Here is a 22,222-nt window from a genome sequence, read left to right as displayed (position 1 = left end):
CCGAAAAAAATTCCTGGCTGCGCCACTGCCTCCACAGGCCAGTTGTCTTAAGATGGCACGCGTGTCTGTTGCCTCCGCACAGCCATGGATATTTCCTGCTACCACGTTTTTGTCGTCGTTCCCAGGCAAGTTGCGATGATTTCCTATTTGCCACTACAAAAGCGTTTTTTTTGTCTTATCATGTCTTTGGGCTCACGGAGTAGGAAGTATAGCCGTCGCTTTGACTAGCTAATACGTTCGGCTGTGAATTTCGCCACATCCGACCAGCGGCGGTAGTTCGTGAATATTCCCGGTTATTGAGCACTCGCAAAAATGGCAAAACATACTTCAAGGAACGTACTTAAGTTAAATTGTTTATGTTGGGCGAACATGTGCCCTACAGACGAACAGCTAAACAAGAATCTGGTTTGCAGTTCCAAAGAACATCGTTTTCTGTGAGTTCCACACATCTTCGTTTTTCCTCGTGTGCCCCGATGGCACGTGTTCCCCGCCAGCGCGTGTTCACCGCACCACTGTTCTTCTTTCTCGAATGCGCCGCAAACAACTGGAAGGAACAGGAAGACGGCTTGTGTCGATACTGTCAGCTGGAGCCTATTTCACCAAATGCCGTCTGTTCGCTCGATTATTCTGCAGCACTGAAAACAATACTCACACAATCTACGCGTTGTTCACGCCGAGGACGGTGCCGCGTTCTGAATGCTTGCTTCGGAAAATCATGTAGTGAAGCAGTTAAGTGTCGTTTTTTTTTTCTTTTGCTGCTGATTGCTGTATGTTACGCAAAAACTACCTTTGCGTCAATTTGCATACGGGAGAAATAGGTGCACGTGGAGCGCGCATTTGCGGTTCCTGGTTGTTTCGAAGTTAATTGAATCTTTATCTCCCGGTGTCATCTCAGCTGCTATATAGTGGTTTAATCCTGCCAGGCGCCGGAAAGTACACCCAGGAAGACTTAACAGTGAGCAACAGTCACACGACCATGTCAAATTAACCAGCGGGTAACACGGAAAATGGAACAATCTGCATGATTTCACGCACACTTGTTCCCGTTCACGCTGGCAGGCAATCCCCGTTTCGGTAAGTGGTGGTTATCGAGATCGCTCAGGCGTGGATAATATAGGTGCGGCTGGGCGCATCCGCAATTAACAGGCTTTGTTTCGTGAACGAAACCGACTGCTGACCAGTTTTGACTAGTGATGCTCAGTGCTAGCGCATCCCATTCGCGTGTACGTCAGCGTGCAACACATTCAATGATGGTCCTTATATGCGCTTTTGCTGAGGACGGATTTCAGTTCTTTCGTTTCCGCTTAAGCTTCTGACTCCGTCTGTATGGGCCCTTTGGCATGGTTTTAGGCACATCCTGGTTAACTGCGCAATTCAAGCGAGGCTATATTTGACCGGTTTTTTTCGAAAGGAGTCATTAGTTGGGCAGTGTATATAGAATACCAGGGAATCCGGTGTACGTGAGCCGTATAGTGTCCCTCCGAGTAAAGTTGGCACGCTCTGACCTTAAACTGTTTGATATGAAGCGCAAAGAAGCGCTAAACGATTTTGTTACGCTAATTTCAGCATATCATAGCATATACTCCGTACACACTTTCGACAATTCTTGCTCTGATGCAATTCCTGCGCCAAAGTCCGCATCTTGGGTATTAATTTATTCGATGTAGCTTTACAAAAGGCACGAAGTGCAGTAAATTATAAGCTATAGCCTCTCCATAGTATTGGCAGTTTGTATTGCGTGCAGTCGTGCCGGCAATATGAATCTGACGTAGCGCTTGCTGCATGACGGGAAGCCGAAGCGGAACGTCCTCGGCGACTATGCTGCCATGGCGCCAGCATCCTTTGTTCATTTTCCCGCACTTTACTCGCGGTGTCGCAAATGGTCGCAACGGTGCGTGGTTCGCGACAGGATATTGATGCGGATGTCCTCGCTTCAAACGTTTGAGCACTTTTTACGATTTCGGACATGTTTATATGTTGTAGAAATATGGTGAGCTATGGGATCCTTTTTATGCGCACAAGCGAAAATTTGTTGTTTGATTTGATTCGGGGGTAATAATTTTTTCTTGTGGTTTGCGGAATTATTTAAAATAATTTAATGTTACGTTGTGGTGACTGTAGCCGTTGGACACTGATTATCCTTAACCTGGGTTCGAACACTTAGTAAGCTAGAAATTGACAGAGGCTGCACTTACTATATTAAGTTCCCCCCCGCGCGCGCGTGCGTGTTTTTTGTTCGGAGTGGGGGAGAGATATTGTGCGTTTATGTTTGTCCCTATTTGTCCAGACTAGCATATTGGCTTAGAGAACCAGCTATATAGGTAACCATGCATATGCGCGCGTTTTCACGTCGCCAAATATTGCGAACGATCTTGTGTTTCAACCGGGCATGCGCTCTTGGGTTGGGCTAAGCTATATATACGCGGTATATCTACGACGCTTAACGACGAGACGCGAGTTCTTGTTGAGATAGGACGGCGACTCGAGGCGACACCGTTAACTAACACATGCACTATGCCTCCTATGGCATCATGCAGGAACTGCAACTATTGATCACAGTGCGTTGTTGACGTTGTTTTGCGTTGTTGACGCATATGAGGTCCGTGCACGGGGTGCTCTGCAGCGAATGGATATTCGGAAAGCGCCGCGGGCTGAGCCCGCCCGCTGCAACACCACGTAGGGTATATCACGTGGGCTGGCTGTCCTGCAAAGCTCTGCTCAAATAAAAAAACTATCGGTCATTCTAGGTATATTGCCATGTGGCATCCATAAGCTAGGGCATAATATCGACGGGTTCGGCTCCCAATAGTCATTGGCTGCTTATCCACCTGCGGTGGGGGGGACATGTTTATATGTGGCACTATGTATATAACTATATGCTTAGACTACAGCTTCGTTCTACAGAAACTGTGCTGGGGAGTTGTGACAGAATTTAATTTCCGGTTTAGTATTCTGCAAATCGGCAACAAGAATGTGAAGTGTGCGTTCCCCAAGTAGTTCGTAGAAGATAGTGCGTCGTAAAAGAGGGCTTTGCCGAGAAGCCGCCTTACAAAATTTTGCAGCGGTTTGGTCGTCTGCGCTGTGCTGGTATCCTTAATGCCCCAACACTGCTTCCCTTAAAAGCGTTTAAGGGTTTTGCTATTTGCTGGACGTAAGGAGGGCACACAAAGAAGAAAAATTCTGCAGCCCCGATACTTTTACACAAGAGGCACTATTCGGTAACACCTATATTGCCTGGCTGTATTTGCTCATATTTTTATGGTTGCATCTTTCAATCAAATAATTTTCATTGTAGATTGTTTTCATGTCGCATATCGATCAAAATTTGCTCTCAGGAGCCCCACATGCTGCCTCGTCGGTGACGAGAACCCATCGGGCGTGATTCATAGTTGAAAGCGTTTCTTTTCGGTCTTCTCTCTGCTTACGTGCGGCAGCAATAAGTAAGTAAATAAAGAAAGTAGGCCGGAACTGCCGCCTTGCGAGGCGATCCGCGTAGTTCGTTCTTCTGGCTAACTGCTGCAGCGCCTCTTTCCCATCGCTTTTTTCTCCACTGTAATACTCACCCGGGAACGGCTCCGGCGGCACGAAGAATCGAGCTTTCCACTCGGCCTGTTCTGTAACGCGCCGCGCGTGTAGTGACGCACGTCCGATCCACTAGCTAAGTTCGAGCGCGTGCAGCCTTATCGCGATCTCCAGAGCGCCCGCTGTTCGTTGGCGCGGTTCGGCAACTTCCTCGTCAAGCCGACCAACCGCGTACTCGCGCCACTGCCGCTGGCCAATCAGCGACGCGAGGGAACGTTTTCAAAACTGTTCGAGGTGGGTTGCTCCTTGGAAAGTGAGCCGTGAAAGAAAAAAAGAAAGAAAAGAATCCTCTCCCTTCAATGTTCGCGAAAGAAAGGATGCGGCCCGTCTTTCTCGTGTAACCCCGAGTTAGCCACGCCACCCGCGATCACCGCGCGCGCTGATCTGTTGTGTCCCACGCTTTGGAACAACAGTGATATCAGCACCGATCGGCCAATCTACTTCTTTTATTCATTTTCGACCGCCATCTTGCTCAAAATCTTTCCGGCACCGGCTGCGGCATGTGGGATGCAGAGTACGTCTCGTTTGCTTTTTCTAGACCACATAGTTTAGTAAATTATAATTATCTGTGCTAGTACTGCATGTTCACGCATCGATAGATTGAAGACACTGTTGGAAATATCGCAATCGTTTGTTTGTGACTTACGATTACGGCCAACACCATTCCAGTTTATTTTCTTACTATATCTTCCTGCGTTTCGTGCTGTAGATCTCACGTTATTGATGTTCAAAGAAATTATATTTTGCTCACCAGAGAATTTAAAATGCTCCGTTCGGTCAAATAGAGCTGCTAGGACGTGCAGAGCTGATCTCTCCAGAACAAGCAGTGAAAAGTTTTAATTAATTGGCCGAGGATTGGAGCCCTCCTAAGCGGTTTCCCGTAGGCTTAATTTTTTTGGCGGGTTTAAACGGGTTCCGCATTGCGAACTTTAATTGCACTGTTTTCTGGTCGCTGCACACTCGTGTACTGAACTTGCCCGCACTGTTGCTCCTTGCAGAACTTCCAACGCAAGTGCCTCCTCTTACTCCTGGGACCAACCAGAAGATGACGCAAGCCTTAACTGCTAGCTTCAGCAGTTGGGAGAAGGAGCGAGAGACGCTCAACATTCCCAAAGGTGAGCCGACCGTGCAGTTATAGAGTATTTTGCGATTTGTAAACATCTTGCGTTTCCTGTTCTGTCGATCGCTTTTTCTCGAACTCGACATACGTTGTACTCAAGAGGCTGGCGGCAGTGCACAATGACAATAATTAAACTACGCCTCCCTGAAGCCTTTCACGGGTACGAAGTATACCTAAGCATATTGCACATACACCCATGCACAACCTGTGTATAGAGTAGGTAAATGACTGCTAGTGCGTGCGAAAATATTGCGATTTACAAACGTTGACAACCACCGTCATGGGATTAGTTGTACGTATAGTATAAGTACGGACAAGCTGTCACAATGTTCGCGCTCTTGCAAAGTAGCAGGATATTCTCGCCGCTTTGACGGCACGCGCCACCCTATCTATGCTCCGCACAAGCAAGCGCAGGGAAGACAATTATTCAAAAATTCACACCTGCGCGCGCGCCGTGGGCACGTGCGAAGCGATACGCGCCCTCTCGTCGAGTTCTCCTCGAGACGCGTCCTGAACCGAAAGATGCGCTGAAAGCATAGAAGCGGCCGCGTCACGCAATCGGAGATGGCTCGGCGGGAGACCTACGCTGGATCCGGCAAGTTATGTGCGCCAGTACACAGGCTGAAAAGCGAGAAGTTGACAAGCACGTGCCTCCAACAATGAGTGGCATAGCCTGACACGTCTCTCCAGGCCGCGCTTTCGTACGTGAACGTGCACTGTCGATTTTTATTTGTGAGAAGACGAAGATGGCGGAGTCTAAATGTAGCGCTGCGTTGTGTAGTATTGAGTGTTCTGTATGCTGATCGTACACGTCTCTGACGAAATCTTCCACTCGGCACTGCACTGAACTGCAGCAACGAACTGTATTATAGGTCTGCGTGGAAAAAGAGCAGCCCCACCATGATCGACGCGATTGTGGCTGTGGTGACGAGCGCTTATGCCGTGTGTGGTACGTCTGGTGACCCGTTTATATTCACAGACACACACGTGCCAGTGGCGTCGCTGGCAGGGATTGGCTTGGAAGGGTCGGCACGGGCGGAGGGTGTCCCTCTGTCCATTGTGCTGTGGTTGCACGCGGCCTGGCGGGGGCGAGGCCATAGGGCGAGGTGCGGGCGTTGCTCCCCCATCGCGGGCCGAAGCGTGGTTGTGTGGGGCAGGATATCCCTTGTGTGACAGGTGAATCGCAGTTCCCCTCCGAGCCGTAGTATTCTGGGGCATGTCCGGCGGATGTCACGTGTTGCGCCCTGGTTAGAGACCTCCTCCTCCTTACCCCTCTTTTTTGGCAGCACTCACAAGCATCGCCATGCAAATGGCGCACACCTCACATTTGAGTGGTAACGTGGGTTTCGCGTTATGAGTGCGTGCTCGGGCTGCTCGCGGTCGTCGACCGAAGGCGGCTTTGTGAGCGTGTCCTCCAAAACGCAGCGCGTGGCGGAATTTTTGTTTCGACCTCCTTCGCTGTGAGCGAGCGATCGAATGCGATGGACAAAGAAAAATGCGGACCCAAACAGGCAAAGCGCAGGGCGACTGGCAAGGAAGAGGTGTTGCTTTTTTGTTTCCCGTCTTAGCACCGACCTGTTGGCGAATCGACATGCTTTCTTCTTCTTCTCATCGTTGCACGCTAGCAGTCTTGCTGCGTCTCCTGCGCACTGTTCTGGGACGACAGTCCTTAGGTGCAGCTAGTGCCCTTTTTTAGCTCGATGATGCATGGGAAGTTCACCTACTTGAGCGCTTGCTGTCGACAAATCAGGGTTAGCTAGTAATTATCTACAGTATGAAGAAGACGACGAGAGCTTTTGAGAATATTAAGTCTCAGCTGCAGCAGTCACATGCAAGAACATTGAGAAATTTTATTATGTGCCTACTCAATGCTGTCGCGGCTCACTGTTGAAAACTGCGGAGAGCTGTATTTAATGGGAGATAATTAGAACAAGGGCTAAGTTCAGTCTTCCTCTCTAGCACTTCACTCGCACGCTTGGGGTCGTCGTCTTCGTCGTCAGCATGGTTAGGCACAGATAGGAACGCGGCGGTATACAGCTACTGCACGACAAACACTTGTGCTAGACGAAAAGTATTGCAAAAGAGATGAACTTAAATTGCAAAATGCTGTTTTTCACACAGTGCAAATATTGTTTCGTCGCCGCCCCCTTTTTTCTTCTTCTTTATCTTAGTGTAGACGTCATCACTGCTCTATTTATTGACCTGCGAATATAGTTGGACTAAGAGACACCCTTACCACTCGTAGTAACAGTAGCGCTCGTCCTTTCTTTACTCCGTGCAAGGGAAATGGGACGAGAGAGAGGGAGTAACAGTCTCGTTACGATTATGATGTTCTTGCCCATTTTTGTCAACACAAATTGTTTTGGCCACTGGAAGTCGGTAGAGCCGGAGGGCTCCGTAACGGAAATTGCTCGTTTGCTGCCTGGAATTGAACGTTGGGGGTGCAATGGGTGCAAGTATGTTCGCCGGTGGCAGTTCCTCGATCGGTAACGTGCTTACGCCGCTCGTGTCTTGCCAACCACTTTGTGTCCTTTCTACTGCTTCTTTTTTTCTTGAACAGTGTTGGGTTACTTTGTGGCGCGCATTTAGGAGGTCATTTCTTCCCTGCACCGAATCACAGAACAGCATGAAGCAATAAAATTGCCTTTAGCAAGCATATATACGCGCCCGGTCACTGCGCACACTCCTGCAGACAAGAAAAGAGTGGCAATGCGTGCGTTCGTATTCACTGCAACGTCGGTGGTCCTTGGGATAAGGCACAGACAAGAAAAAGCTTCCTGGCAGCGTTGGGCGTAGGGGCGTGATGTAGTTAGTAGCGAAGAACCAAGAATGCGAAAGAAGAGCAGCGAGCAGAGCCTCCAGCGCACAGGATTGAGTCAGCGTACGTCGGAAGCGTTCAGAAGAAGTATCCGACACACAGAAGAAACATCACGCTTGTTTGAAGGACGATGGGGCCGAATATCGGAAATCGGTATAAATGGAGACGCATGGTTGGCTCCCGAGCCGAAATCCTCGTCGAGCAGTACTCGCAGTCCGACCGGTGAGTCAGTCGGTGCGGTGGAACCAGCGATCCTTCTCACGTGCTGGGGGTTCCTATTGAAACACACGTGGCCGCGATTTTCGTTCGCTTATTTTGCCGCTTTCCCTACTTTGCGGCCTCTCCATCGAACGAAGTTCTTCGGCTCCTAGATCACTTCAGCTGGTCGTGGCCATCGATGGACGAGCGAGTGAGCGTGCGTGCCTATGGTAGTCCTTAAGACCGCGCAGGCGGTGCAACGCATTCTAATGGCGCCATAACCGAAACATCAAATGTTTCTTGGGACGATGGGAATTGCAGGCCGGAGGAACAAATTCGCTTTCTTAATGATTTGATTCTCGCAAATATACTATATATGGTATAGAGGCCAGTGAAATATCGCTGCCAGTTTAGATACGGAGTAGTGTAAGCTTTGAGCTCCGACAGATTTATCAGTTTGTGGCGCATTTTTCGTCCCTCCATAACGGTGGGCGCATCGCCTATACCATAGGTGGCGTGGGCAGAGCCTCAGGAAGGCTGTGTTTAGTGAGATCGGGAAAGTGCAGACTATCTGAACGCTTACTCGGACTCGCACAGGCTGCTGGATTGTGTTACACATTGTGTCTTCTTTAGCCACAAAGCTTGGAATTATTACGTCTCCGTCACATCGCCGATAACATTTTCCTTCGTAAGCTTTGTCTTCTCAATCCATGACTTACACCTTCAAGCATTTGCCTACGCTTGCAAGGGTGTTTTCATTTGTCGCTTTCTTTCTCTCGTGCCAGACCCCCGGCAGTGGACGGAGATGGACGTGGCGCACTGGCTGGGTTGGGCGATCCGCGAGTTCAGCTTGGAAGGCGTCAACATGCCCAGCTTCGCCATGAAGGGCAAGGACATGTGCGCACTCGGCAAGGAGTCCTTCCTTACCAGGTTCCCACCGTTCATGGGCGACATCCTCTGGGAGCACCTGGACATTCTGCAAAAAGGTATTCCACCATTGCTTATTTCTCACCAAGTCGGTCATGCCGCAGCATTTGCATTAGTACTGGCAGAGGTAACGAGATCTGGAAGGCACTGCATCCGCTGTACTACAGACGTGACTCAGCTGAACGGAGAAGTTGAGAGAAACGTTATAGCGTTGATTGCCGACAGCGGCGACGGGCTTCTAAAGGTGACTAAAACTGCGAAGACACTTCCCTGCGTACATGTTTCGAACAGTGATTCGAGATCCTCATTACAAATAAAAGTACTCTGACGAGTTTTATTAGACCGTTATACTGGGACTCTCCGCAAAGCTATGGAGCTTGGTATGTGGCCGTTGTCAACACCTTCTGCAACCATGTAAAGTATACAGCATGTCGGCGAACACTTTTACACCGGCAAACCTCTTTACTTTTAAATAATGATGATTATCAAAATCTTTTTATTAAGGGATAGCTGGAAGTACTATTAAGCAGAACACGAAGAGTGAGGTGGGGTGGTTAGAGTGTAGCTGCGCTTTCTTGGCGAAACCCAATAACGAGTGCACAGTGATTCTGTCAGAATCCGTTGATTCTAAAGAGCTCTTTCTCTCTGCAACTGGGCAAAATATACGAAACTGCTCGCAAGGTGACATTGCGTTACGTTTTAGCCAATCATATGTGGCTGATACGTGAGTTGTAGATTTCCATGGATGCATCGTTCGTATCCGGTGCTGTACGAAGACTTAAAACTTCGTAACGTTACCGTAATTTCGGAGCTTTTTCGGTTAATTAAGCGTTGAAGAATAGGCAGTTACTGCAGTCTTATAAATATCGGGTGAGAGAGAAGTTGATGCTCCCGACAGTGTGACTTTCTTATTTCTTTAAAAAAAAAAAATAGATTACAACGTTGTCCTCGTGCTTGGGCTTTTCTCCTGTTGAGCGTTGCTTTCGGGATGCCTCATTTTCATTATTTTCTTTTTCCTTTCTTCGAAGGAGAGATCTGAGCTGTACGATCGGTGCACTTTTCTAGTTCATATTTGAACGCCTGAAGAAAAGCAAAATTGAAGAAGGGGAATGTCGGAAGAGTGCGCACCCACGTGGCACTAAAGCCTTCCTAGCATATTTTCTAAGACTGGGTAATGAGAAAGGCAGGTGCTTCTCTGTTAAGGTACGAGTAGGCAGTGAAGGCAAATTGTATTGGCTCCTGCGGCAAGGGTAGCCTATTGCTAGGCGCACCACCGCCGCCGTTTCGCAGGGGTGTTTCTCGATATCGCGGCGCCGCCCACCCGGAGAGTAAATACGCCTCGCCCCGGGGCGGGCGATGCCAGGTAGGGGACGGTCCGACGGAGAGCGCGCGCACATAGCCACCCTTGTGTGCATATGCAACCCTCGCCGTGATCGAGCTCAAGTGTAGGAAGAAAGAAGCCGCGGCGAGACTGACTGGTGGGGCAGGTTTGAGCGCGCGCGTGCGTGCTTACGCGGCTTCGGTCCGGTCATGCGACGCGACCGAGTGCCTCGGTGACTCATACATGGCGCCCCGCGGCGAGGGCGCGCGCTCGTGTAGGGTGGGCGTCACCAGCGCTATGCGAGAAGCCTTCACTGGGCTTCGCGGCGTTCGCTCCGCTGCTGCCAAGATCTTGCTTAGCGTGCTTGGCGTCATGCTCTTGTTCCGAGGTGATGGTGTCGCATCATTTATTGTAAGGTAGTTTAAAACCTAACAACGTGCAGCGTTTCTTCACCTTATACGCCTTTATACGCCGCCATGTGATTTGGGCTTTCTTTGTGCAGTCCTCCAGCGGTTGCGACCACTATGTTGAATACCGAAAACCATTCGGGCAAATGCTCGATTACGAACTTCAACCAGTTAACGGTGTCCTTACCGAGCCACGTCATGCTCGCTTGACGTGTCTTTTTTTACCAAACGTATGCCGTTATGCCTTAACGGAGGGGCTATCAGCATTTCGTTAGGCACTTCTAACGCTTCGAATCCCTTCGCAGTGCGAGTGCTTACATTATCAGTATGCAATAAATACATTGAGCAACCGCGGTGCTACGGGCGCGCTGCTTCACGGCATAGCAAAAGTACTGGTCACGTGCGCGATTTCACGAAATACCACATCCCACTGAGAAAAAAAACAGCAAACAAACAAAAGAAGCACTTGCTAAGGTATTTAGACTGCTGTGCTTACGTGCGAAGTGTTTTTTTGTGTATATGTATACGTCCTTCAGTGAGGGTTGTATTGTCTGTATCGACAATGAAACAAAATGCGCTTTATCGGGGTCTCTCATTGACCAGTGCAGACTCCGGCTACGTTCTAATTGTGCCTGGCTTATTCCCATGAGTAAAGTTCGCGTGCTGTGCCATTTTCTGCCTGCAGCGATTTTAACAGAAGCGCAATGTTCCCAAAGTAACACGACGTCCAATGCATCTTGAAGGATGGCGTCGTTTCTGGCCTCGAAAGATAAACCCTTGCGAGCAGTGGCTCTAGCCCAGTGTACGCTGACACGCGGGGACTCATGTGTGCGTGTCGCCAAAATTGACTCATGCTTGCCGTTGATAAGCGGTCTGTTTGCAGAAACTTCCGTTCGCTGGAGACGGACTGGTTCGTCAGATAAGGAGCTCCGCGTTCTTGGGGCGTTCGCTGCTGCCGAGGGTGTAGGCAGCGTGCAATTAAAGACCGCCTAAGTCGCATAACGGAGGGAATGTGTAGGCTGCTGGCAAAGCCCATGCTAGAGGCTTAGCTTTGGCTTGAAATCATCAGAGCACTGGTTTCATATGGCTCAATAAGTAAAGAATATTAATGCGAATAACGTTCTTAGCATTGTTAGACCAGTTTTCTTTCCGGCTATCTAGCTATACCAACAAAAGTCTGGGCCGATCCCGAAAATATTGCAGTCTAAAATGTGGGCGCTTACTACGCAAAGCACAGAGGAAAAAAAAAAAAGGAGAAGACCAGTGAATGTGAGAGATGTACAAAGGAACAACGGCTTTACCAGCTAGCCTTTCCTCACAGGGACTAGCGACAATTTAACGTGAAAGGCACGATATCTTTAAATTAAATTGAGATGCCTAACATTCCGAAGCACCATGGAAAGTGCGCTATTAGTGACGCCGGGGGTCCCAGGTGGATTTTTTACCACCTGTGGCTCTTTAGGCTTTCGCAATCCACCTTACATCGGAATGCGGCTGCCGCGGCCGGGAGTAGAACCTGCGACGTCGAGCTCAGGCGTGCAACCGTAGCCCCCTGAGCCATCGCGGCAGGTATGCACGAGACGTGTATCAGGTGTGCTTAGGCGAGCAGATGCGCATGCGGCACTCACGACCTGCTATTAGGCGAGGGGAGCGCTATTGTGTGACCGGCAAGAGCAGTTCTCTTGCGCAATCACTTCGTATATACAGGGAGCACCAAAACTATTGTCACTTTTGAAAATTGAGCTTCACGTAATAAGTAAATAGCCCCGCGCGCGTATGTTGGCGCCGAAATGAAGCAATGGCACGTGTCCAAAGAGTCTCGAGTTTTCTCGCCCGTCGCCCAACCGACGTGTGTGGCCCTTTGTTCCGGCGACGTTCCTAGGGGCTTGCATGCAAGAGAGAAGAAAAGTATCTGGTTCCGCAGACAAGAAGATTGCACTGCGTACACGGTGGTGGGATAATGAGGCGCCGCGCACCTTTGCGAAAGCTTGTCCACCCCCCCTCCTGCTGACACTTCGCTTCTTGGGGAGCGACGTTCTGTTTCCTGCGCTTATTTTGGTCTACGTGTGCGAATTATGGATGTGCACGTTGTCTGTACTGAGTGACACTTTGACGGGGCCGTGTTCAAGGCAGACTTGAAAGCGGAACGTCTTGCCCTTAGGACAACAAAGGCATGCTATATATAAGTTGAGAATTAGAAATAAAGCGGATAAAACAGATATACTTGCGTAGCAATAGGAGTTTCTGCTGCATTTAATTAAGCAAGGTGCACTGAAAACTCCTGATGTCCATATATTAATTACTTAATTGTCGTTTACAAGGGTTCTTTTATTTAAAAGAAAGGCATAATATTTGCTCGTGCTTTTGTTGCCGTTGGTTGCTGCTGATATTTATGTTCACGTTCGGGCGACATTTCTTTCCGGTAACACAAGCAATCAGTGAAGCTTGCCAACCCTCCGCTACGCTCAGGCCAGATGCCGTCTGTTCAGCAGCACTCCGGTCAGCTACCCCAAGGACGCCCGGTGCAGAATAAGAGAGGAAAACGCAAGAAGATTGCGCGGCGCCGCCGAACGAACAGCACGTTTTACCAGGGTTGTGCTGAAACTGATTTTTTAAGAAGAAAACCGAGCCGCCGCCGCCGCCACCGCTATTGAAGGCTCTTGCGCGGCGGCGGCGAGCCACCCAGCCGGGCGAGTGAAGTGGACGAAACAAAGCCTCAAATGGGCAACCTTGACGCCTCCGACACTTGTCGTCGAGGTCTGCGCACCGAGACTGCCCAAAACTGCCGCCTGGCGCCGTCGCTCGCTGAGCCGAGCCCATTGTTGCAGTTTAAGAACACCCGCGCGATCGGCGGTGCTCAAAGGGGTGCCGCGCTTCTGGCCGACGCGCCGCCATTCGTACGGACGACCGCCGAATGAGGATTGATGACCCCTCCTGCGGGAGTGCTGCCATATCGCTGCCGACGACGCGGCGGAGACAAGGAGCCGACGTGTTGTTACACGTCGTCGCCTGCCAGCGGGAGCTGCGTCTACATCTCCCTTAGATACCAGAGGGGACCGGCTGGAATCAATCAGCGTGTTAGCGTTTTCTTTCTTTTTTTTTCGTGATGGCCGCTAGGAGGCAGAAGCGGGCGCGTAACACACACAAACACGCACGCACACGCTCACTACGTGCGGGCCTCGTCGATCCACGTTATAACGTGAGAATTCCAAGATGGTGCTTGTATGAAGTTTTGAATACTCCAATATGGACATAAAAAATAAGGTACCCCACTCAGCTGTCCCCTCTCTCTTGGCTGGACCAAGCGGGCTCCACGAACGAAAAAAAGAAAAGGAAATCACTAAGAAAGTTTCGTAGCTACAAAATCATTGTTGCTAAAGGAAAAGTATTGACTGCGTGTGCAAGATAAGCAAACTACTCAACATGGCAGAAGCGCGGAAACAGGAGCCGGTGGAAATATAGATGAAGCAGAGTGATGCAAATACGAAGCATAGACGGAGGAATAATGGCGAGTTGATACTCTAGTCGAACCTAACAAGCGGAGTTAACCAAGATATATAATGCATCGCACTCAAAATCCGCAAATTTGGTTTGTGGTGTCAGATATTGGCAGTAGATCGATGATGGTGAGATGCTGTGCTGGCGCCTAGCATAAAAAGCTCTGCGTAAGTTCCTTTTCCTGATGATGTAATGATGATCCTGACTACGCAAGACGGTTCTTCAAGGAGGAACCGCAGATGTGTAAGGTGGAATAGCGGTGTCAGCCAGAAGAAAGCGGTGAGCAGCAATGGGCGGAAGCCGAGGGACTGCCCCACTAAACAGTGCGCTCTTGCGAAGCACTGCTCCGCCGTGATCGTGAACCTGACACACATTGTAGCGGGCGCCCGCGGCGTTTCGGGGCCGAGCGGTCGCGTGACACAGAGAACTTGAACTTTGCTGAGAGAGCGCGGGGAGCGGTGCGCGATCGGCCGTCCTGAGACCGCGCACCGATCCAAGGACTACGCGGCAGCGGCGGCGCTCGTTAGAAAACGGCGACCCTGAGCCGCCACACGCAGCGGACAGGGAGCGCGAGTATAATGCTTCTCTTTTTTGCGCGTATCATTAGGCGCAAATGCTGTTTTCTCTCGGAAGGAAGAGAGAGAGAGTGCAGCAGCTTACGTAACGCTCCAGGCTCGCTGTCTTGCCGGGCGTCCACCCCCCCTCCCAGAGGCCTTCGGCGATATCGCCTGGCAGCACGCGTGAATTGTTGCCGCACTTAAACGTTTTTTAATATGCCTCCCTTCCATCCACCTGGCAGGGAATAAGCGTGTGGAAACCCCGGAGCGGCCGAAGATCACTGCGAGTTGTTTGTTTACCTCTACATGCAGAATGCCGCGAGTATTTTTGTACCTTCATGTAGTTTCTTACCATTTACACACTTCTTTGTCCCCATGGATACTCTAAAACAGCCCCTTTAATTAAAGAAACGTGACAAAAGAAGAAGAAAAAAAAAAAGAACAACCGCGTCATCATCTTTCTGTCGCATCAAATACTTCGAATCGTCGTGTTCTCAGGAGTGCTGATATACAAGTGGCGGACAGCCGGGCCGCGCCAGGTTGACGTCGCATGTGTGTTGACTATGACGGTACTTCAATAAACTGCAGTCATGGAAACGCTACTTCGTTAACCGCGCTTGTCCTGTATCTTGAATGTTTGCTGAAGATACCTTCATCTTTCGGCTCCATAGCGCGAGATCTTGGCCGAAAGTCCGCTTGAGAGGTGGAGCATCAAGGCCGCCATCAACGGGCAATATTCGATATAGCGTAGATATTTCTCTTCAGGCAACAAAGCAGGTTTAATGGAGGAACAGTCGCCCGGCCGAACGTAAACTTCCAGTTCACTGCTAGTCACTATCGCGGGCTTCAGTAGCAAGGATATCCGTGCGCGAGCAACCGCTGTCGCGTTAATGGCCCCGTTATACAAGACCTCCTTCCCGTCACTCCGCCCGGGAAACGGAGAGTAATCGACCTTGGCAATATCCCTGACATTCTTTCTCCAATTTTTCAGCCGCGCGTTGCGTTCCGAAAAAAGCAACACGCTTTACGCTTTCCCTTTCTTGCTTGGGGTCTCGGGCGCCAAGCCCACTGCCGGTTTCAAGGCCGGGCGGGGGAGGCGACGCTGTTCCGCACTGCTGTCTTTCGGCCACCGATCGCCGCTGCCCAAGGTGTTTTCAGCGCTCGCCGTGCACGCTGCCAAGGTAGCGAACGCCTGCCGCCGCACGTGCTGGGCGGCCGCAGCCGCGGATCACCGTGATTTGCGCCGCGCGGCCGAAGCGGGCTCTGCTTTCTTTTTTGGGTCGCCCCTCCGCCCTCTCTTTGCCTCTCCGCTCCACGCCACTCTCTCCGATTTCCGAGTCTCCCGTTGGATGTCCTTGATGCACTGACTGCGTTAGGCAGCGGTGGTTTAAATAAAGGCACTCGTTTGGCCGAGCCGCATCTCTCCGAGCGCTATGCCAAATGCTTGGCAACGTGTCTTCGCTGTCGGGCAGACAAGGAGGACCCTCCTCACTCTTTATGTGTGATGCACACGAACTCGCCTGTAGCGTTCAAAGGCGCGCGCGCCATTTCGCTGTCACGTCACGTTTTCAAGCCCTGTCTCTCTCTCCTCGATTTTCTCTTGGAAAGAGTCCGCTTGCCCCGGCGCAGCTGGCCCTGAGCCCGCATAGCGCGTGGCGTTTTCGTGATTCTCGTTACGAAGCGCCTAATTGGAAGGACCTTCCGTAGCACAAGCGATGCGCAATCTCCCTCTCGCAGCTCTTTTGGAGCTATCGCTCTGCTCGCCTATATCGTTCCCCGTTGCGCGAGACAGGTGACAAAATGACCACATGGCAATCGATTGCCCTATAGAACAGCTCACCAGTTGGCAAGGCTTAGCTTTTACGAAATGGGCATTTCGAGGGTGCGGCCACGGTCGAAGAAGCTACATACCTATGCGTATTATTACTTGACTACCCACCTGACACTTACCGCCTGACCACGGTCGAAATTGAGTACTAAAATTTGATACCCGAGACATGATTTGCTTTTTTTTTTGCCGATCCATTCGTATCGCTCTTCATCATTGGCTCGCATGCCGCCACTGAGCATCACGAAGAAGGACAAAAGAAAGAATAAAATGTGTAGAAACGCATTCTTACAAAATACGAACCTAGTGCTGCGCCTGTCTATCACCAGTGATCAAATATCGTATTTAGTCGGTTTATATTGCTCGCCAGTGGAGTGTAGGGGCCGAAACCGTGCATGCTACTTTCCTGAGTTCTTAATATATAAGTGAAATACAGGGCGACGAGGTTATAGAGCACTCCGCGTTTTTTCCCCCTTTCCTCAGCACTGCCTAGCTTAACGACGAAGCATCAACACTGTATGTGCGAGGGCACGTTTATACGCGTCAGGGAGGCCAAACAAGAGGACATGCGGGACACGGGGCCTTTCGTTAACAAAGTGGTCCGGATGCCGGCGCATCCAACCCCCTCCTCCTCGCCACTCATTGGGGCCGAGGCTGCGCGCAGAACATTAGCATCTCTGCCCGCATGTGTATAAAGGTACAAACACACACGAAGAAAAAAAAAAGTTTATCGAGGAAAATATAGAACGATTGTAACAAGCACCCACAATATATATATATATATATATATATATATATATATATATATATATATATATATATATGAGAGCAGCCTGGAATCGCGCGAGTACCTGCGGGGGGCTGCGTAAAGCGTGAAAGGCGGCAGCACGGAGAGATATGGACACCAACTATAAGCGTCCCAACGCACAGACAAAGGAGGCATCAGAGCTCGCTAGGGACGACCCATGACTGCGGTGGCGCCGACCGCACATCCGCGCCGGCCGCAGAGAGAATATATACACGGTCACGCTCAAGTTGGCAGTGTAGCGGCGGACACGCGCATGCGTGGTGCGACCCGGCGTCGGCGAACGCCCCTTAGGTGCGGTACCGTCACCGAAGCAGAGAGTCGACGTGCATGCGCCGAGCCGAAAAGCGGGGCATCCTGTATTTTGTCAGATCGAGGAATGCCATTGTGTGCGCGCGCGAGGGAGTCCTGGCAGCGGCAGGCCATGGGTGCGCGTTCGCCCCGGCCTCCGCCATGCAGCTCGTTGTCTTTCACCCTCGCCGTTTCCTTCCTCCTCTCCCTGCCTGTTCGGTCTCGGTTAGCTGCCACTACCTGTGTGACAAAACCCGACCAAGCCAGCAGAGTGCTCGTGCGCAAGTGTCCCTCGAAAACTGCGCGTTTGGTTAAATAGGGGCAAGCTGGTCCAGTCAAGTTCAGGTGGTGACATATTCATTAACGTCTTATCTATGTTTGAAGCTTAAGACTTGGTCTAGAAAGGATCGCGCTACGGTGATTCCAAAATTTAAAGCCTGTCCTACTCTTCTACGCAAGAAAACTCCCGAACTCTGTTAAAGTGATAAATTTGGCTTACCGAAGACTAACATCTTATTTAGCATAAGCGCTTTGGTCTAAGGGCTGCCTCTCGGTTAAAATAATTACTCTCTAATTACTCTCTAATTACTAAAATTGTTACTCTCGGTTAAAGTTTGTCTCGTACCGTGCAAGCCTTACGGCGTGTGGTTGTTTCAGCTTTACTACTCCGCGTTGAATAGTGTACGCTTGCTTAAAGAACAGGCTAAGGCTAAGGCATGAAGAATAGTTGAGCACACAGAAAAACTAGTAGCCTTGCAATCGCACACTTCCGAAGTATCTTGTACGGGAGCGACATGGAAGCCACTCCTTCTGAGCGCTGCCGCCTTTGCGAAGTCTTTCTGCCTTGCCCGCGCGTCTTGAAAGGAAACAAACTCAAGTTGCGGAAGCCGCCCTAGTTCGTATATTCCGCACGTTTCCCATTGCCCTCCGCATAAGGGACTTGAATTTTATGAGCGCTTGAACAATTTTTCAGAACACGGAGGACTGGAAGAAGTTCAATGATTTTGTCTGCGACACGTGCACGAATACGTGTACGGTTCGCGCTGCTCGCACAAGTCAGGGAGCAGCGTTTGACTAGAGTATTTTGATCCTTTTATAAAAGTAATAAAAGACTCTGGCTTGACTCCGCATGCTCGGCTGTGGGGCGGTACCAACGTTTTTTCGGCTTCCATACTTTGAATGATATGAAGAACTCTACACGCAGATCTATCATTTTTTTCCTCGTCGCGACCATCCTTTAGGTTTCGGTAACGCTCGTTTCCGTACTCAACAAACCGAAGCAGACTCGCATATCTTGCCAACTTACGGAATATCGCGCAGGCAGAACAGGTATGATATTCGTTAGCTCGTTTGTTTCGCTCGGGCAGCACTGGCCAACGCTTGCTGTAGCTTACTCTTTCTTGGGACGTCCGAGGTCTGATGCAGCTTATTTATTTTCGTGTCCTCTATTTTTTTTTCATTTCCTTTTTCGCCGCATCAGCTGAGCGCGATCAAGGTTGAGGCCATTAACCATTGTTCCTTTCGCTATATATGGGAGGTCACCCTTAAAGACGTCATTGCCGCCGCTACACTCCTATAATGCCGTCGGTTGTTTTCATCGGCGCGAATCCCACCGCACCACGGCGTCGTCCCTGAGGAAGAAGAGCCCTTCTTTTCTCACTTGCGCCACAGTATAGGCGGCAGCGCAGAATAGCGCGCGCCGTGATTGACCGTGAAGCGAGGGCGCACCTGCACGAAGGGCACCCCCGAGGCGCAGCTGCTGATGTCCACTCCTCGGACGATCATTCCCAAATGCCGGCGCGCCGCGCGTCTCTTTTTCTTGCCCCGAGCCCCCACAGATTGCCCGTCCTTGTGAAAAACCCTCTGCTCTGCGGCTTTCTTTAGCTCGCCCGTGTCCGACGATATGGCACCAGCGGAGGGAGCGACTAACGATCTCGCCTTGCGACGAAGACCTTGTGGGCGGGCGTCGTGAGGCATAGGTGTATTGCCGCTTTTCGCACCTATCGCTGGCGTGTGTCGATTGTTTCTCTAATTGCCTGCCACGTGGTGTCTTGGATTTTCTTTTCCTTTGTTGCGCACTTGCACGTACCCTCCATAGAGGTTCTATTGATTCGTTTGTCGTTTAGCATGTAGCTTTATGACGACGCGCTGTTCGGATGCTGCACCTATAGCTCGGCTAGCAGCCGGCATTTTTTCAAGCGGCATAGAAACCGTCCTTTTCGGGTAAGCATCTATATACCGGACTGCCATGGAAGCCTAAAAATCCAGCCTTCATCGTTTGCTCGTTTGGTGAAAAGTTCCACTGTGCGTGCCGCAAATAACGTTGTGATAAACTGAAGAAACAAAGAAAGACGTGGGGTGTGGTTTGTGCCGTTTTGTTGCAGTCTCATGAGGTTCCGGTGAAGTGCTCAAAATACTGAGGTCATTTAATTCGCATAGCCCAGATACGTTGACTGCCCAGTCAGCGTTGTGAACAAGGGGGTTGTCATCTCCCATTGGTGGTTTTCAGAGCAGTTTCTCATGCAGTACATAATTTTCTTGCAGTCTTAGGGGCTGGATGCGACAAACTTCGCGCATCTAATTCATGAGTAAATAAGAGCAGGCAGCATTAAAACCCTGGAAGCCTACGAAAAAAAAAAATCTTATTCCTCTGCTAAATTGGGTCCGAATCTTGCCGAGTGCTCCTCTTCGTAATTTTTGCGTAGACGACCTGAATAAAGTTTATCATACCATACCATACAAAGAACAATTTGTTACAAAATATCGTACATTATACAGATTGACGTTTTGTGTTCGATTCAACCCGCTCTAACAGTAAAGCTCGCTGTAAACAAATGACATGTTAGGGTGTCTTTAACAACCTATGACTAACGCATCGGGCAACGGGCGTTATAACATGAAATAAAGCTGCCTGTTGCACTATGTTTAAGCGGCGTTGATTAAGACCGTCGAAGCTGAACACCGTTTCGAGATACTTGGCGACTGGCGACAGCGAGAGAGAAGGACACGCACAAGACAAAAGCCCAGTCTGTGCGGCGTGGATGAAAAAGATAGAAGTTTGCGACATCGAGGAATAATCATGCAAGGGGGAGAAAAAGAAATAATAAGGGGGCAGAAATAAGCCGACCCAGGCCGTGTGTGGGTGCGCGAAACAACAAGAGGAGAACGGTAGCAGAAAAAGAAAAGCAAGCAAAAAAAAGTAGCGCGGCACACGAACGCGCCGAAACAAGGCAGCCATCCGAGCGTGGCACCCCTCCGCCCGTCCCCGCTGAGCCAATGAGCAACGGACCGGGCCGTTCCCGCCGTGGGACCTTACCTGAATCCGCCATTCACGTCGACGGCTCTCGCACGCGTCCTTCCAGCCTTCAGCCGCCGCTACGCGCGTCGTCAACGCGACGTGTTCCGCGCACTGTCCGACGAAGCCGTCTGATGCGCCGCCGAGGGCGTGACAACGCGCTGCACGCAAGCCCCGAAAATCTCGAGCAGCAGTAATCCAGAACTGAGGCTTGTGGCTGTGACGCCATACTTTTTTTTTGTCTGCTCAAGTGGTCACAATGGTAAATTTAGGGACGTCTGGCTCGGCGGAACCTTTGCCCTGCAGTTGTTGGTCACGAAGCTGAGTGACTTAGAAATCCATTCCGAAGACCAAGCAGCAGACTGGTGGGCTGTTCACATCGCTCCGGTCGTCTTCGGGGCAACTCCAGAAGCGATTGTCACTCGCACGACAGTCACAAAGCAACTTCACGTATCCGCACTGGAGGTCTCTTCAGCGAGAAGTCACTGCTGAGAAATAGACAGCTCTGCGCTGAGGATCTGTCCCGGCGTCCACGTCTTCCGCGAGGCGAGAGCACCCTGGCTGCGTCCCCGGCGTGTTGTTGGGCCTTCCGAAGACGACGGCCGGTCATAGTCCGCTGACAAGCTGGGTGATTCGGCGCTGCTTCGCTCGCTGCTTCTTCAGAGCCCGGCACCACCGCCGGCGGCTGCGTGTAACCGGGCTGCGGTCGACTGTGCTTCTGGCGTCCTTCCCGGGCGCATCCTGGCTCCGACGCATCCGACGACCCCGGGTGCCATAATAGCGACGTTCTGCCAACTTCCGACCGGTAGCAGCCCCAAGCTCTTCCTCTCGGGCGCCAGACTGCGTAAGTTGCCATCCGCCCCCGGGCGTCCGCATCCTCCCGCCGCGGCGCGCATCCCACATAGGCGTCAGAAAGAGAACAGAAAGAGAAGGGGCGGCTTTCCGTTTTCCTGTGCTCGCTGGCGGACGTTTTTAATCGGTTCCGACGACTCCTGGCCCTTTGTTCGATGCGCCGAGGGGGTCTTCCGCTGCGGCTTGGGTGTTCTGTCTCTGCGCACTATACACGCGAACCCATGTACACTTCCGGAGTCCGAATGCAGCCATCGTACATTGCCGGCGTTCAAAGCTTCTAAGCTTACGCGGCTGGCACAGTTACGAGCCAGTCCTGACACAACAATATCCCGTTGAGTGCTTTCCATAGCACGTATGATCGCAACCAGCAGTTTCTCTCGGAAACATGACAGTGTTCTTCGTTCATTGCTTTCCTTATGCGGATGGTTATCCCACCTACAGCATCGTCAAGTAGACCAGCTCCAAAGCAGAGGTTAATCTCGTTTGCTGCGGTTCCAGATAGATAAATACCCGACAAAGAAAAGATAAAAGTTAATTTATTGAAAGCCCATGGCGCTGTTGTACGAGCGACGCGCTCTTTTAACGCTGCCACTTCTGCTTGCTTCTTATTCGCAACTTTCACCGCCTATAGGTGGCGCTACTCGAAATTCAATATGGCGGTCGTTAAGGGGATCGTGCAGACGCCACCGGCTAGTGTACACGCTGCATCGGATCGCATAGTGT

The 22,222-nt window shown here is 50.7% G+C and overlaps 1 protein-coding gene and 1 long non-coding RNA gene across 8 annotated transcripts in view; one reads left to right on the top strand and one right to left on the bottom strand.

The window, feature by feature from the left end:
* The window catches only part of pnt (ETS transcription factor pointed), a 196,753-nt gene that overhangs the window by 148,677 nt on the left and 25,854 nt on the right, over positions 1-22,222 (top strand). For 6 of the 7 annotated variants that reach the window (XM_065429325.2, XM_065429324.2, XM_065429326.2 and 3 more), the window contains 2 exons: positions 4,581-4,697; positions 8,504-8,704. In XM_065429325.2, coding sequence (XP_065285397.1) covers positions 4,581-4,697; positions 8,504-8,704 — 318 coding nt within the window. Of the gene's footprint in view, positions 1-3,936; positions 4,097-4,580; positions 4,698-8,503; positions 8,705-22,222 lie in introns of those variants that run through there. The other variant, XM_065429330.1, reaches the window with a different exon arrangement.
* LOC135899949 (uncharacterized) overlaps positions 1-22,222 on the bottom strand; it is a 43,485-nt gene that overhangs the window by 12,695 nt on the left and 8,568 nt on the right. The window lies entirely within an intron of this gene.

Source organism: Dermacentor albipictus, chromosome 4, assembly GCF_038994185.2.
Source record: "Dermacentor albipictus isolate Rhodes 1998 colony chromosome 4, USDA_Dalb.pri_finalv2, whole genome shotgun sequence".
Classification (NCBI taxonomy): Eukaryota; Metazoa; Arthropoda; class Arachnida; order Ixodida; family Ixodidae; genus Dermacentor; species Dermacentor albipictus.
The sequence above is the reverse complement of the archived record's forward strand: the minus strand, read 5'-3'. Positions and strand labels throughout refer to the sequence as shown.